The sequence below is a fragment of the Canis lupus genome, chromosome 1 (assembly GCF_048164855.1).
Source record: "Canis lupus baileyi chromosome 1, mCanLup2.hap1, whole genome shotgun sequence".
In the NCBI taxonomy this organism is placed as follows: domain Eukaryota; kingdom Metazoa; phylum Chordata; class Mammalia; order Carnivora; family Canidae; genus Canis; species Canis lupus.
The window spans coordinates 43,455,623-43,472,752 of record NC_132838.1 but is presented as its reverse complement, the minus strand read 5'-3'; the positions used below and the strand labels follow the sequence as shown (position 1 = coordinate 43,472,752).

The 17,130-nt window shown below is 36.0% G+C and overlaps 1 protein-coding gene across 18 annotated transcripts in view; it reads left to right on the top strand.

The window, feature by feature from the left end:
- SYNE1 (spectrin repeat containing nuclear envelope protein 1) overlaps positions 1-17,130 on the top strand; it is a 449,600-nt gene that overhangs the window by 255,012 nt on the left and 177,458 nt on the right. For all 18 annotated transcript variants that reach the window (XM_072828127.1, XM_072828137.1, XM_072828100.1 and 15 more), the window contains 9 exons: positions 1,541-1,666; positions 2,969-3,145; positions 4,146-4,411; positions 6,030-8,190; positions 12,361-12,698; positions 12,889-13,033; positions 13,746-13,964; positions 15,161-15,420; positions 16,731-16,896. In XM_072828127.1, coding sequence (XP_072684228.1) covers positions 1,541-1,666; positions 2,969-3,145; positions 4,146-4,411; positions 6,030-8,190; positions 12,361-12,698; positions 12,889-13,033; positions 13,746-13,964; positions 15,161-15,420; positions 16,731-16,896 — 3,858 coding nt within the window. The remainder of the gene's footprint in view (positions 1-1,540; positions 1,667-2,968; positions 3,146-4,145; positions 4,412-6,029; positions 8,191-12,360; positions 12,699-12,888; positions 13,034-13,745; positions 13,965-15,160; positions 15,421-16,730; positions 16,897-17,130) is intronic.

Below are 17,130 nucleotides of genomic sequence, written 5' to 3'. Positions count from 1 at the left end.
GATGCCTGGTTCAGCAGTTGGGTGTCTATCTTTGGCTCAGGGCATGATCCCAGTGTGTACGGGATTGGGTCCTCATCGGACTCCCTGTGAGGAGCCTGCTTCTCCCTCTGCCTGTGTCTCTGCCTCTCTCTCTCTTTCATGAATAAATACATAAAACCTTAAAAAAAAAAAAAAGGAAAGCAAGAGCATGGGCCCTGTAACCAAGACATAACTCTAATAACTACTCAGCAGGGTGACCATGGGTTAAATCACTTAATTTCTCCAAGCCTCAGTGTTTTCATATATAAAGTGATGATTATAAGTATACTTACTTCTGAAAGTTATGAAGAAATCCAAACATCATACCACATGATTTAGAAACTGAAAGGAGGGGTGGTTTTTGTTCCCCATGGGACATTAGACAATGTCTGAAGACATTTTGGCTGTCACCCCTGGGAGTGGTGGGATGCTATTGGTATCAGCCTGGGAAATTGCTGGGCACCCTGTAATCACCAGGACAGTCCCTCCAGCAAATATTTACTTGGCTTCAAATGTTAGTAGATTTGAGGTTGAAAAGGCACAGAGGCATAAACCTAACAAATTCAGATGTAAGGTCTTCCGTGGTTTTCTCCCACTCACCTCTTTGACCTCTGCTCCTACTGAGTCACTATGCTCCAGCCTCAGGGTTTTGCACTTGCTGTCCCTTTCATCACCCCTTGGCAATACTTCCTACTTTCTTGAATTTAATTTTGTTCCTCAAAGAGATCTTGGAGGTACATTCTTCTTAAAGTAGCAGTGCCTCTTCATCATACGTCCCTTCCTTTATTCTGCCACATGGTATTTCTCACTACCAAACATTGCATTGCATGTTTATTTGTTTATAAATTATCTGTCTCTCTCATAAGATTGCAAGCTCCATGGAAACAAGGGTTTTGTCTTGGGTACTGCATTGTACTCAGTATCTAATGCAGAGCTTACATACACTCTGGGTATCTTCACAGAAACACATCTCTCTGTGTTTCTGTATATAAAGATTCACCCATCAGCCTTTCTTGGGGTTATGGAAAGGAAGGAGCACTATATGAACTTCTGCATATAAAAAGAGCCCAGCCATCTGCATTTTTACCAGACTCCAAGGAAGTCTACAAATGCACAAAGACCTCTTTCTTTCTGTCTCCAGAATATACAAAAACATATGAAGTAGCCAGAGTAGGGTACTGATCCTTTCTGTGAAATGGAAAACAACCTAAAATGTGGGCAGAGAATCTGGAAAGATGTAGAAGTTTCTTGGGTGTTCCCCTTCCCAGACTGTACAGACTAATTACATTGAGAAGCAGCTGCTGGACAAATGGATCCCTGCCAGTGTGTTTTGAATTCCTTCCTGCAAGTCACTAATATGTGTCATTTATAACAAAGGTGAAACTACTGAGCATAGCAAGGTTATTTTTGAAATGTCAACAAAATACTACAAATGGTACAAATATTTGCTATCTAAATATAGCATGTTTCTCTTTCACTCTGACAAGTTCGGGTTGTTTTTTTTTTTTTTTTTTTTTTTCAGGTCAAACACTTCAGAGCTTTGCAGGAACAGGCAAGGACTTACTTAGATCTCCTCTGCTCCATGTGTGACTTGTCAAACTCTTCAGTGAAAACCACAGCAAAAGACATTCAACAAACAGAGCAAATGGTAAAAGTTTAAAAATCACATTGGATTTGTCTGTTTCTTGCTTGATGTGAGATGTGAAAGAAGATATCTCCTGGGATTATTCTTTCTATAAGGCTTTTATAGTCATTATAATAAATAGATATTTGAATTTCAACTAAGTCACAGACAGTAAGCACCCTGATCTAATCCCACTGAATTGGAACATTTAGTCCCCTTGCACTGCCGATCATTAATGCCTCTTTCCGCTCCTCCTTTCTCCTTAATTACCATTCTCTTTTTCTCTTTTCTAAATTTTCCTGTCACATTTTTGTTCTTTTTTTTCTTTTCCAACTTTTTCTTTAGGTAATAATGTGAAGAGGTCCTGATTCTTGCTTTGTATCAAGGATGGCAAAGAGCATGCTATCCGTCAAGATTCTTCTAATCCATGGGTGGTTACTGAGTGTAGTATTGAGAAGGATTCTGAAGCTGTATCTCAGCTCAGTGGAAAAAGTGTTGTAAGGAGTTTGCAGTACTTGTCCACAGCAGATAGCAGCACAGGAGCCATGTGCTCATCACTGCTGCCTTAAACTTGTCAAGGCAACACATTTAGGTTTAAAAAAGAAAAGAAAAATATACTTGGTTTTGATATTTATTGACTGAATATTCACAGAATAGTAAAAGGATATAAAAGAAAAAAGTATCAAAGAAATTAAATAATAAATACTAATGTAGATATTAAAATTACCAAAATAATGTAGATTTTTTTACTTTTATATTACCAAAACAAACCTCTCTTTAAATCCTTATGAAAGGTGATATAATTCATACATCTTTTTAAAGAAATTATTTATTGAAATAAATTATGTGGTTTCGAAAACCAGTGAAGCTGATCTAAAAATATATTCAAAGCATCAATTACTTGGTGTTTGGTAAGTATCAACAAATGTACCAGAGAGAACAATATAAGTCTTCTAGTTAATCCCAAGACTAAATTCATGAGTCCGTCAAGCAGTTGTGTCTACTGAAATGCCCACCATAAAAAGCCACTAGGGTAACTCTGACCTAATTGTTAAAACTTCTGGAGCTTCACAACTAATTGAAATCACATGGCATAAGTCTTTGACATTTAAAATTTTTAGAAAATATAAAAAGAAAATCTGCTTTACTTCAAGCAAATAAAAATTTGTTTTGGATTTATTATAGAGTGTGTGTATGTGTGTGTGTGTGTGTGTGTGCATGTATTTTGGCCTGTGTACATGGGCAGCCTGAAGGATCACATTTCTGATTCACTAAACCTAAATGTTCTATCTCTGCTGCTAAGTTTTGCCTCTGTGTTCTCTCAAGATTGAACAAAGGCTTGCCCAGGCACAGAACTTAACTCAGGGTTGGGGAGAGATCAAGCACATGAAGGCCGAGCTTTGGATTTACCTCCAGGATGCTGATCAGCAACTACAGAATATGAAGAGGAGGCACTCAGAACTGGAGCTCAACATTGCACAGAACATGGTTTCCCAAGTGAAGGTAGGAATTAATGAGTCTCCAGGGGAGATAAAGGAGACGACGAGTGGTATGTGGCAGCCAGTCCTTCAACATTAGTAGAGCTATTTAGGGAATGAGATAGAATCAGAATAACCTTCATTTAGTGCCAGGAAAGGACAGTTTAGAAAGCAAACATTCAAATATTTTCTTGGAGCCCCAATTAACTACTTGGATTGAAGGACATTCACTCTGTAGTTTGTTTTTGAATAAAGCAGTTATGGTTTAGCCAATAGAGCCAGAAGGTACTTCCACTAAACAAACACGAAGCCTTATTATTTACTAGGCTTTCATCATGATATTGCCAAAGCTGTAGGATTGTAAATGTATCAATTAATTAAATATATCTAACCCATAAAACATATATTAATATATAATTAATTTTAAGTATAATATAAATAGGATTTATATTGTATATTTACATACACCTTAAATGTAACAGAAAATTATTTAGTTTATTAACTTCATTGGAAGTTATACCAGATTTTTAACAAACATTAAGATTTATTTTTGTCATGATAGTGAGCCATTATATTTTCTACTGGAATATTGTTTGCATATGCAGAAAGAAGAATAGAGATAAATTAGATTTTTTTAAAAAAATTAGATTTTTTTCTCAAAAGAAATGAACTTTAAAAATTTTAAGAAAATTAGGGCTGTACTTTAAGATAAAGTATTACCTTTTTTTTCTTAATGACTATAGTCTAGTTTCACATTTATCAGTTTTCTTTATACTTTTCAAAATAGCATAGTGAAGGAAAATACCACAGTTACCCTTTGATTCTTATATACTTGAAATTTGTAAATTCATAAAGAGGTATGATTTTTAGACTTCCTCTTTGTCTCCCATGACTCATTCATTATACATTCTTCAGATACTTGAAGTGTTTGGAGGTATTATATCTATGTCTCACTCTGTCTTTATTGGACGGGGAGGGGGAGGTTATTATACATCATTTATTTTGTTATTATTGTTATTCTTTAGGATTTTGTTAAGAAGCTACAGTGCAAACAGGCATCAGTGACTGCTATTACAGAAAGGGTGAATAAGTTAACCAAGAAGCAGGAGTCTCCTGAACACAAGGAAATAAGTCACTTAAATGACCAATGGTTAGATCTCTGTCTTCAGTCTAACAATCTGTGCTTGCAAAGGGAAGAGGATCTTCAGAGAACAAGAGATTACCATGACTGTATGAATGTTGTTGAAGTGTTCTTAGAAAAATTTACTACAGAATGGGATAACTTAGCCAGGTAACAACAATTCTCTAGTGACTCACCAAAATGCTAAACCAGAAATTCCCTAATCTTTATAAAACTCAAAAATGTCTTACATTTTAAACATCTATTGTCTACCATAATAAATTCCGATAAAACATTATTAAGAATCTCATGCCATATGGGTACAGAATCATGGTTTTTCTTGCTCAGTATCAGTTTAACCAGTGAGTAAAAAGAAAATGTTTGAAAACAGTACCATTTCCCCCTGTGACCTTAAGGGATATTCAAAGACTGTTACAGTGTAACTTTAAAGAGTATCTCAAGAATATTTCTAGCTTTGTTTAATCATCAGTTATAGTACTATCATCTATCAATTCATAAAATGAATCCTTCTTAAATCTATGTATTCTGTAGGTTTTTTGGCAATTCTGTAAAGTAGTGCATTCTCTATAATTCCGTCAAGTTGTCTTGTACTTGTGGAATTCTAGAAATTAGTGAACAATCCAAATTTAATTAATGTGTGTCCTTTGTGATTTTTTAGCAGTTGAACCCCTCTTATCTTGTTGTTTGAAAAGAATTTCCTTTTCTGCCACATATATGGGGTTCATATGGAAATCTTTCTGTACTTCTGATCACTATAATTGTTAAAATCTTCACTTTTTCTGCCTACATTTATTAATTTGTAGCAATTAATATGGAAAACATAATTTTAGATGTAATTAAATTATAGAGGTTTTTTTTAGAAAGGTGCACTATTTTCTGATTTGTTTACTTTTCATTGATGCTAAACATCCTACTAGCCTTTAGAACAAATCTAGTTGATATCAGCAGAAACCCATATTTTGGGTTTATAATAGGCATCTCCATTTGGTTGGCCCACAGACAACTCGGATCTAGTAAGGCCCAAACAGAACTCATCATTCTACCTCCCAACCCTGTTACTCACATTTCAGAGTTGATCATTTTATAATTGAAAGAGACTTATAAGATTCCTTTTTCTCATGTGTGTTTTATAATTAAAGGGTTGAGAATTCTTTGTATTTCACACGTATTTTTAAAGATTTCTAATGATAAGCAAAAAAAATCTCATTATATAGATGAGTGACTGTTAAAGTCATTGATTATATCTTACAGATTAAATTAGTACTATATTGTTTATTAGAGGTTCTTCTCGTAGGAAAGCACATGACTTGTGAATGACCTATTAATTTCTTTTTTTTTAAGATTTATTTATTTATTTATGATAGAGTGGGGGGGCAGAGACACAGGAGGAGGGAGAAGCAGGCTCCATGCTGGGAGCCTGATGTGGGACTTGATCTTGGGACTCCAGGATCATGCCCTGGGCCAAAGGCAGGCGCTAAACCACTGAGCCACCCAGGGATCCCCAACCTATTTCTTTAAGAATGCAGAAGAAGAAACACAGAGAAATATCAAGGCAACTTGTTTTGGTTCAACTTCTGATATAGAAATAAGAGTCTTGTATTCCATAATAATCACAGAACCTCTTCAATAAATGTGAATTTGAACTACTGTAAGCTAAGAACATCCGCTTTAAGAAAACATTTGTTGAAATATAATTTAACATGGTATGAACAAACATAGATATTAATTAAAGCTATTTGTTTTTTGTTTTCTTTCAATATATTTATAGGTCTGATGCAGAGAGTACAGCTGTCCACCTAGAAGCTTTGAAAAAGTTAGCCCTAGCACTGCAGGAGAGAAAGCAGGCTATTGAAGATCTGAAAGATCAAAAACAAAAAATGATAGAACATCTGAATTTAGATGACAAAGAACTAGTCAAAGAGCAGACAAGTCACCTTGAACAACGTTGGTTTCAGCTTGAAGACCTTGTTAAAAGGAAAATCCAAGTGTCTGTCACCAACCTGGAGGAGTTAAATGTGGTGCGGTCCAGGTTTCAGGAGCTAATGGAGTGGGCAGAGGAGCAACAGCCCAACATTTCTGAGGCCCTGAAGCAGAGTCCCCCACCAGATGTGGCTCAGAACCTCCTCATGGATCACCTTGCCATTTGCAGTGAACTGGAGGCCAAACAGATGCTCCTGAAATCACTGATTAAGGACGCTGACAGGGTGATGGCTGATCTTGGCCTAAATGAGCGGCAGATAATCCAGAAGGCACTCTCTGATGCACAGAGTCATGTGAATTGTCTCAGTGACTTAGTGGGCCAGAGACGAAAGTACTTAAACAAGGCCCTATCCGAGAAAACCCAATTCCTTATGGCAGTGTTCCAGGCGACCAGCCAAATTCAGCAACATGAGCGAAAGATAATGTTCCGTGAGCACATCTGTCTGTTACCAGATGATGTGAGCAAACAAGTTAAGACATGTAAGAGCGCGCAAGCCAGCCTCAAGACCTACCAAAATGAAGTCACTGGACTTTGGGCTCAGGGTCGTGAATTAATGAAAGGAGCCACAGAGCAGGAAAAGAGTGAAATACTGGGTAAGCTCCAGGAGTTGCAGAGTGTCTATGACACTGTCTTACAAAAGTGTAGCCATCGGCTACAAGAACTAGAAAAAAATTTAGTTTCTAGGAAGCATTTTAAGGAAGATTTTGATAAGGCTTGTCATTGGCTAAAACAAGCAGATATTGTTACATTTCCTGAAATCAATCTAATGAATGAGAGTGCTGAGCTTCATACACAGCTGGCCAAATACCAACACATTCTTGAACAATCTCCAGAATATGAAAATCTCCTGCTTACACTACAGAGAACTGGGCAGGCCATATTGCCATCACTAAATGAAGTTGATCATTCCTACCTCAATGAAAAGCTAAATGCTCTGCCCCTGCAATTTAATGTAGTTGTTGCCTTGGCTAAAGACAAGTTCTATAAAGTCCAAGAAGCAATTCTTGCTCGGAAAGAGTATGCTTCCTTGATCGAGTTGACAACTCAATCTCTGAGTGAACTTGAAGACCAATTCTTAAAGATGAACAAAGTCCCCACTGACCTGATAGTTGAAGAGGCTCTGTCTCTTCAGGATGGTTGCAGAGCCCTTTTGAGAGAGGTGTCAGGCCTCGGGGAGGCAGTGGATGAACTGAACCAGAAGAAAGAAAGTTTTAGAAGCACAGGTCAGCCTTGGCAGCCAGACAAGATGCTGCACCTTGTCACCTTGTACCACAGGCTGAAGCGACAAGCAGAACAAAGAGTGAATTTATTGGAAGATACCACCAGTGCATATCAAGAGCATGAAAAGATGTGCCACCAGCTAGAAAAACAACTAGAGGCTGTGAAAACAGAGCAGTCCAAAGTAAATGAGGAGACACTTCCTGCAGAGGAAAAGCTCAAAATGTATCACTCACTAGCAGGAAGTCTTCAGGATTCAGAAATCATACTAAAACGAGTAACTGTACATCTTGAAGATCTGGTTCCACATCTTGATCCCTTGGCTTATGAGAAAGCAAAGCAACAGATCCAGTCCTGGCAAGAGGAGTTAAAACTGTTGACTTCTGCCATTGGCGCGACGGTGACAGAGTGTGAGAGCCGCATGGTACAGAGTATAGACTTCCAGACAGAGCTGAGCCGCTCCCTGGACTGGCTAAGGAGTGTAAAGGCAGAGCTGAGTGGGCCAGTCTGCCTGGAACTGAGCCTACAGGACATCCAGGAGGAGATCAGAAAGATCCAGATTCATCAAGAAGAGGTACAGTCCAGCCTGAGAATAATGAATGCCCTGAGTAACAAGGAGAAGGAGAAATTCACTAAAGCCAAAGAGCTAATTTCTGCTGATTTACAGCACACTCTTGCTGAGCTCTCAGAGCTGGATGGAGACATTCAGGAAGCTTTACGCACCAGACAGGTTAGTATACTAGGGCTTCTCTTTTCTTTTTTCTACTCTGCTTATTTGTAAACAGTTGTGAGAAATTTCTTAGTTTTTGTTATTGGTTAGAGATGCTTCGTTCAATTTTTTTTAGATAGGAAGGGGGAGGGAGAGAATGAATCTCAAGCAGGCTCCATGCACAGTGCAGAGCCTGATGCAGGGTTCCATCTCACAACTCTGAGATCATGACCTAAGAGAAAGTAGAGTCGGACACTTAACTAAGTCACCCAGGCATCCCTATATTTCTTTTTTGACACTATATAGAATCATCTTCAACATCTTTATTGCTCATATGCATGGCATTAATCTCATGTATTCCAGACTTTTACTTTTCCTTAGTTATAACACAGTTCTCTGTGTTACCTCAGTTCTCTCTCACCTTTAGGAGAGATAATGCATGAAAGCACTAATATAATCAATACCACACATGAGTACATTAATACTGAAATTAATTAATTAGCAATGAATAGTTAGTGATGCCCTTCTTAAACAATGTGAAGCCTGACATTTCTAAGATTAGTGCTAGATGAAGAGCCTCCAAAGGAGGTGTTGTGGACATGATGCAATCCTGACCTGATTCCAAGCCATGTTTATTGTGGGGTTCCTCATCAGTTTCCCCTTCTCTTCATCCTTTCCTCATCTTCTCTTGGTCCCCTGCAGCAGGAAGCAAGACTACAAGATTCGTTCATGACTTTACTTGGGGAATAACAAAGAATTGAGAACATGCACAGAGCTTCCTAGTTCTGTGGAATTTCAACCAGCCATTTAGATAAAAGACCGTTTTCCTTAGGATAACATAGTAGCTAAAGCTTTGGAGTAAGGCACACCTGGGTTTTATTATCAGTTATTTGATCTTGGGCAAATGACTTACATTCCTCAAATCTCAGCTTCTGTTCTGTGGAAGAAGGATAATAATATTTCCCTCTTAGATTTATACTCTCAGTGTAGGGCCTGATGGAGACAGAAGTAGACCCCGAAGAATCTTAGCTGATAGCTAAGATTTAACTGTATTTTCCATATAGATTGGTTAACACTAAATAGTAAATCTTTTTTTAATCTTAATATTTGGGTAAAATCTTGGGAAATTTCATTAGCTAAAGTTCTGACTTCTTAAACAATAGTCTATTTAGTATACTTTTACCTTTTCGTGTTGAATCAAGGTCACTGTTAAATTCTTTTTATAATTTCCCTATAGCTATAGAGTGTTTAATCTAGGGTGAAGAATCAGGACAGAAGTTACCTGGAGTTTTCATTTCTGAGAAACATCTGTCCTGTAAGGTTGCTTCTGTTGATTTATTGATTTTTTTGAACCAAAATCTTGAATCTGTTAAGGTGTCCCTACTTCTGCCATCTTGTGATTGATAATCTTATTGGTTGTCTCGGTCCCAGTAACTAAAGGTCATGGTTCCAGGGGTATTATTAATGTCCACACTGATTCTTTGCTTGACCATCTACATCCTTTCCACGTTAAGTGCTAATCTTGCATGTACTTTCTGTGTCTGCTTGCATAGTAATGGCTTGTCTTGTCCAGTCACTGCTGGCTGGTTATGATCTCTCCTTCTGCATTTGAATGGATTTCACTTTATGGGGTCAGCTTTCCATTCTTAAACTTGTTTTGTTTTAGTCTCTATTCAAGACTTATGGGATACTAGTTCATTTTCAGAAATTGCTATTTAGTATGGTGAATGACAGTTTGGAAGTTTGGTGTTATACTTCCTTCCTCCCAACCTCCTCTTTATTGAGGATTAACTGACAAATAAAATTCTAAGATATTTAAAGTGTACAATGTAATGGTTTGATATATGTAAACACTATGAAAGGATTTCCCCCATTGAGTGAATTAGTATATCTGTTATCTCACATTTTTTGTCGAGAACATTTAATTTCTAATGTCTTAGCAAATTTCAATTATACAATGTAGTATTATCAACTATAGTCACCATGTTATACATCTTCATACCTTATTCAACTTAAAACTAATAATTTCTACCATTTTACCAACCTCCTCTATTTTTTCCATCCCTTAGGCCCCCTAGCAAACACTAGTCTGCTTAGTTTCTATGATTTCAACTCCTTTTTTTTCATTAGATTCCATATATAAGTGAGACCATGTGGTATTTGTCTCTCTCTGTCTGGCTTATTTTGCTTAGCATCATATCCTCTAGGTTCATCCACGTTTTCTTTAATGACAGGACTTCCTTCTTTTTTAAGGCTGAATAATATTCATATATACCATATTTTATTTTTTTTAATTGAAGTATGGTTGATACACATTACATTAGTTTCAGGTATACAACAGTGATTTGACAAGACTATATGTCATGCTATGCTCACCATAAGTGAAGCTCCCATTTGTCAACATACAACACCATTACAATACCATTGGTATTACAATACCATTGCTATGTACCCTATACTGTACCTTTCATCTACATGACTTATTCATTCCATAACTCAAAGCTTGTACCTCCCATTCCCTTTTACTCATTTTCCCCATTCCCTCACCCACTCCTCTGGCAGTCATCAGTTCTCTGTATTTATGGGTCTGTTTCTGCTTTTTGTTTGGCTATTTCTTTTGTTTTTATATTCCACATATAAGTGAAATCATTTGGTATTTGTCTTTGTCTGACTTATTTCACCTAGCATAATAACCTCTAGCTTCATCTATGTTGTCACAAATGGCAAGATCTCCTTTGTTTTTATGGCTGAGTAGTATTCCATTGTGTACATATACTACAGTTTCCTTATCCATTCATCTATCAATGGACACTTGGGCACTTCCATATCTTGGCTATTGTAAATAATGCTTCTGTAACATAGGGGTGCATATATCTTTTGAATCAGTGTTTTCATTTGCTTGGGTAAAAATCCAGTGGTGGAATTACTGGATCATATGATATTTCTGTTTTTAACTTTATGAGGAACTTCCATACTATTTTCTGTAGTAGCTGTACCAGTTTACATTCTCACCTGATTCTGAGTGGGGAAAAGGGCATGAGTGTTCCTTTTTCTCTACATTCTTGCCAACACTTGTTATTTCTGGTCTTTTTGGTGCATTTTCATTCTGACAGGCACAAGATGATATCTCATTGTGGTTTTCATTTCTGTTTCCCTGATGATGAGGGATGTTGAGCATCTTTTCATGTGTCTATTTACTATCTGTATGTCTTTGGAAAAATATCTCTTTAGATACTTTGCCCATTTTATTTGTGGGTTTTTGGGTATTGAGTTGTGTAAGGTTTTTTTTTATATGTATTTTTGGATATTAACCCCTAATTGGATATATTGTTTGTGAATATCTTCCATTTAGTAGGCTACCTTTTTTTGTTGTTGTTGACGGTTTCCTTTGTTCTGCAAAAGCTTTTAATTTTATTTTTTTTTTGTTTCCTTTGCCTGAGGAGACATATCTGGAAAAATGTTGCTGAGGCCAATGTCAAAGAAATTAATGCCTATGTTTTTTTCTAGGACTTTAATAATTTTAGGGCTCACGTTTAGGTCTCTAATCCATTCTGAATTTATTTTTGTATACTACATTTTCTTTAACCATTCATCTATGGATGAACACGTATGTTGTTTCTATACCCTGACTAGTGAAAAATGCTGTTATAAACATAGGAGTACAGATATATTTTCAAGATAATGATTTCATTTTCTTTGGATAAATACCTAGAAGTAGGATTGTTAGATTATATGGTGTTTTTATTTTTAATTTCTTTAGAAACTGCCGTACTGATTTACATAGTGGCTGTACCAGTTTACATTCCCACTGGTGTTATACTTCCAACCAACTAAGGCATTATTTCACTTTGGTAAATATTCAGCCTGTCATATATTGCAAAGCATTACATATTTATTTTTAAAAGAGAGAGAACAAACTTTCAGAAGTAATCAAGATACCACCAATAATTTCTATTCTATTTGTTTCCTTTTGTATTTATTTTAACTGCAATAATAAAACCAAGGATAGCAGAAGGAAAAGTAAAAGATAATAGTGAAGTGCACCTAAAAAAATTCCACCAACTTATCAATTCACTTTTACACATATATCCACATAACTGAGAACTAGAAAAGAAATGGCAAAAATTAAACTATTTACAGAAAATACATTGCAAATGAGAGTTGATTATGTTTGCAATTACTGTTTTTCAGGCTGCCTTAACTCAAATATACAGTCAATGTCAAAGGTACTATCAAGTATTTCAAGCAGCTAACGACTGGCTTGAGGATGCTCATGAGATGTTACAACTGGCAGGCAATGGCATAGATGTGGAGAGTGCAGAAGAAAATCTCAAAAGCCACATGGAATTTTTTAGTACAGAAGATCAATTCCACAGAAACCTGGAAGAGCTCCAAGGTCTGGTAGCCAGCTTGGACCCACTCATCAAGCCAACTGGAAAAGAGGACCTGGCACAGAAAATGGCTTCCCTGGAAGATAAAAGTCAAAGGATAATCCAGGACTCACATGCCCAATTAGATCTCTTACAGAGGTATTAGATTTGTTTTGGTTTTTATATTCCAATGAAATGAATTTTCACATGGAAAACAGGAATATACCAAAGATGTACATGTAAATTCATTCTTCTCTCTTAAGTATAGTTAGACATATTAACATCAGAGCTCTGCACAGAAATGTGTGATTTTATGTTGCTTTTTAGCTTTTTTTTTTACTTATTCAAGGTGTGCAGCTCAATGGCAGGATTATCAGAAAGCAAGGGAAGAGGTTATTGAATTGATGAATGATGCAGAAAAGAAATTGTCTGAGTTTTCGTTATCAAAGACTTCTTCCAGTCATGAAGCAGAAGAAAAATTGTCAGAACACAAGGTTAGTTTTTTGTTGTTGTTTTAAATATCCTTTCATTGTAATTGTAATGGGTCTTTGGCATCTGAGAGTTCTAGAGACAGGTCAATATATCTTCATTCCCACCTGGATGCATTTAAATATGAAAAGGATACACTAAGTCATATTTTATAACAGTTTGAATTTAATTAAATGCTACCACCTTTCTGGATTCCTGATGAAATGCACAGCTAGTTTTATAAAAAGACCTTCAGAGAAATTTTCTTCTGATAAGATATGATACTTAATAAATTTCAGTAAATACTTTTCAGTAAATAATTTCAATAAATTGAAAATTTCGGTAAATAATTTCAATAAATTCAAATTATATTCAGATATTAATAACTGAGTCTCACTCATATATCACAGCAATATAAGGTGGAATGTAACATACTTAAATATCAAATGCAGTTTACTTACATTTTTACTGCTTTTTGAAATTGGGAGAATGTTATCTCAAGTTGCAAATAAACTTTTTAATAAATAAGTTTTTAATAAAGATATATTTATCTTACCTCTTTAAAAAATTCAAGCCTAAGTGAATAAAAAATTAAGTGTAAAAGTAAGAGTTACTAAGGGAAATAAATATATATAGGAACATTTCCTTTTGCAGGTAATTTGGGCTTTACTGAAATCCATAAAACTTTTAAAAAATCAATCTCTCCTCATAACCTTTTTTATCCTCTCGCTACCTCAGTCTTTAGTATCAGTAGTTAACTCTTTCCATGAGAAAGTTGTGGCCCTTGAGGATAAAACTTCACAATTGGAAAAAACTGGAAATGATGCAAGCAAAGCAGCCATAAGCAGGTCCATGACTACTGTCTGGCAGCGCTGGACACGTCTCCGTGCTGTGGCTCAGGACCAGGAGAAGATACTAGAAGATGCAGTAGATGAGTGGAAGAGCTTTAACAATAAGGTAATTTCCATGATTAATGGGCCCAAATAATTCTTTCCTTGCTGATGACAATGTATTTTCAAAAGCAATATTATTTTGTTCCTTTTTTGAAATTGGCTTTATGAAAACGAAAAGCCTTTCTTTTTTAAGTCTCTATTTCGTGGCGTGAAAACCAAAATATGAAATACAATGTGCAATTTAATGTGAAATTTAACCCCAAGTCACGATCTGATTTTTTTAAAGGTTTATTTATTTAAGTTTAGATAAAGAAAAAGAGAGAGTGAGGACAATGGGAGGGGCAGAGAGAATGCCAAGCAGACTCACTGCTGAGCATGGAGCCTGACTGGGTGTTCAATCCCACAACTCTGAGCCATCAAGAGTCAGATGCTCAACCAGCTGAGACACCCAGGTTCCCTAAGGTCTGATTATTTTAATGAGAAAACCAAGCAATTAAATTTTGAAAGAAATACAAGCCCACTTTGCCCCTTTTGCTAGGCTCTTAATATAATTTTCTTACCCCCTGCCTCTCTAAAATAAATAAATAAATCTTAAAAAGAATGGAGTGCCTGGGTGGCTCAGTCAGTTAAGCATCTGACTCTTGGTTTTAACTTGGATCATGATTTCATTGGTCCTCAGACTGAGCCCCAAATGGGGCTCCATACTAAGTAGGGCATCTGCTTGAAATTCTCTCCCTCTGCTCCTCCTCCTACTTATGCACACTGTCTCTCGCTTCCCCTCCCTCTCTCAAATAAACAAATTTTTAAAAAGAAATGTCTTACCTGGCCCTGAAAAAGTATAAAATATTTTCTTTGCCATAAAAATGAGCAAGAATTTAAAATCCCATATTTAATTCTTTTTATCTTTTAAGTAAGCTTCAATGTTTTAAACCATATCCTCCTTAATGACTGAAAGGCATGCATTCATGTCAACATAAATATTGGAAAGAGTTTTTCTTTTATCTGTTCAGTTTAAAAAAAAAAAAAAACCTTTGTGTTATGTGGTGTCTGGTTGCCCTATTATTTTGAGATTAAATCCTAAAACCCAGAAATCTTTCCTTTCACATTAAGGAGATTGTTCATGTTTAGTCCCTGATATTTAGACTTTATGTCATGATCTTAATGTGTTTCAATGCCTTAGTATCAAATGTGGCATTTATTGGAATTGCTTGGCCTTTTCATTTTGTTTTTGAGCTTCATAGTATATACATTTGTTATCAGGTTAAAAAAGCCACTGAAATAATTGATCAGCTACAAGATAAATTACCGGGAAGTTCAGCAGAGAAAGCCTCAAAAGCAGAACTCCTAACTCTTCTTGACTTTCATGACACGCTCATTCTGGAGCTGGAACAGCAGCAATTGGCTTTAGGCCTGCTGCGGCAGCAAGCTCTAAGTATGCTCCAGGATGGAGCCACAAAGTCCCCTGGAGAAGAGCCATCCATTGTCCAGGAAATCACGACAATGCAAGATCGGTGCCTGAAGTAAGTATACACTTGCTTTAGTTCTCTGTTACTAAACTTGGCCATAACCCAAAAGGATATACATGGTATTAGAGTCTGAGAATGTTCCATCATGCTGCCTTAAAAATGGGGGGAACTGTTCTCTTCATCCCTGCCTTTCATTTTTCTTAACTCTTGAAATATTTATCTGATAAATACATACTAGTAGTAATTAGAAATATAGTAATGAGCCATACAGATTCAGTCTCTACCTTCATGAGGTTTTCACTCAAGCAGCAGAAACCGACAACTACAGAATCATTTAGATAGAGCATGGAAAGAGTCGTAAGGGCATAGAAAGCAGAAGCAACTAGGAAGGCTTCCCTTCAGGAGAGGTACTTATGCTGAAGACTGGGCAGGCTTAAGCTAGGCAGTGAAGTGGGAGGAAAGATTAGCAAACAGGAATAGAATGTAAGGAAGCTTGGATGTGAGCATGTCATTTTCAAGGAGCTGTTGGGCAATGGGGCAATTCATAAGAAATGAAGCTTGAAAGGTAAACAGGTGAGAGCTATTGAGAACATTTTGTTAAAGCTTGATAACTTTTTGGCTAAATTGGAGGACAGGGAGATAAGAGTAATGTCAAAGTCCAGATAAATAAAAACTATTTACTGATAGTGAATTTAGCAGAAGGAGAAAGTTAATCTTAAGGATGCAAAGTCAGCCCAATTCACTTACTGAGCCAGAGAAAAAATGTCAATAGATAATTTTATCCTGTATTAACTAATACTCATCCATAGCCTATATTCACCTCTTCTACTTATAAATGAATTCAGGATAATCTGATTTCATTTATTTGAACTTTTTTATCAGACTTATGTCAATTCAAATAAAAACTTACAATTTGGATATTGAACATTATTAAGTGCCAAATTTCCAAAGCTCGATACTTTGTTTAGAGACTAGCCTCTAATAGTCACAAATATTCCAATTATACATTACTTTTAAATGCTGATGATTCTGCACCATGTGAGTAGATTTCCAAAGAGAAAATAAATAAACAATCACTAGTTACTTAAGATAGGAAAATTCATTGCAATTTAGGGGTTTGGAAGTATGTCAGCTCTGTTTTCCGGGGATAAATCATTGACTTCATATGACATATATTCTTCTGTTGTCCTTGACTTAAGTTTTACTGAATATCATCTCACAATTCTGGGAAGAGTCTTTACTTGCAAAAAAAGATATGAGGCTTCACTTTTTTTACATCTATTTTTAATAATATGATGTCATGAATTAGGGACTTCCTTTCATTTCAAATCCACTTCTGGTTTATCATTTTAATGTTTCTGAAGCATGCAGGAGAAAGTGAAGAGTAATGGAAAGGTGGTAAAACAAGAGCTAAAGGAACGAGAAGTTGTGGAGACTCAGATCAATTCTGTGAAATCTTGGGTTCAGGAAACAAAGGAATATTTGGGGAATCCAACAATAGAAATAGATGCTCAACTTGAAGAACTTCAGGTACAAAACTCTTCTTATTCCCTATACTCATCATTTTAAAATGTTGTCGTGATTTTAATGATATATGCTTGCTTATATTCAATGAGTATTGAATTAAAATTCTTCAGAAATGTACTATATAAAAGGCTTTTATTATTTCAAGGGAGTTTCTTTCGTTCTGTATAAAGGGGACATGCTTCTCCCCAGAAAGGCTTGAGTTTTTAAAAAAATGTTTTTCTAAGTCCACACTTCATA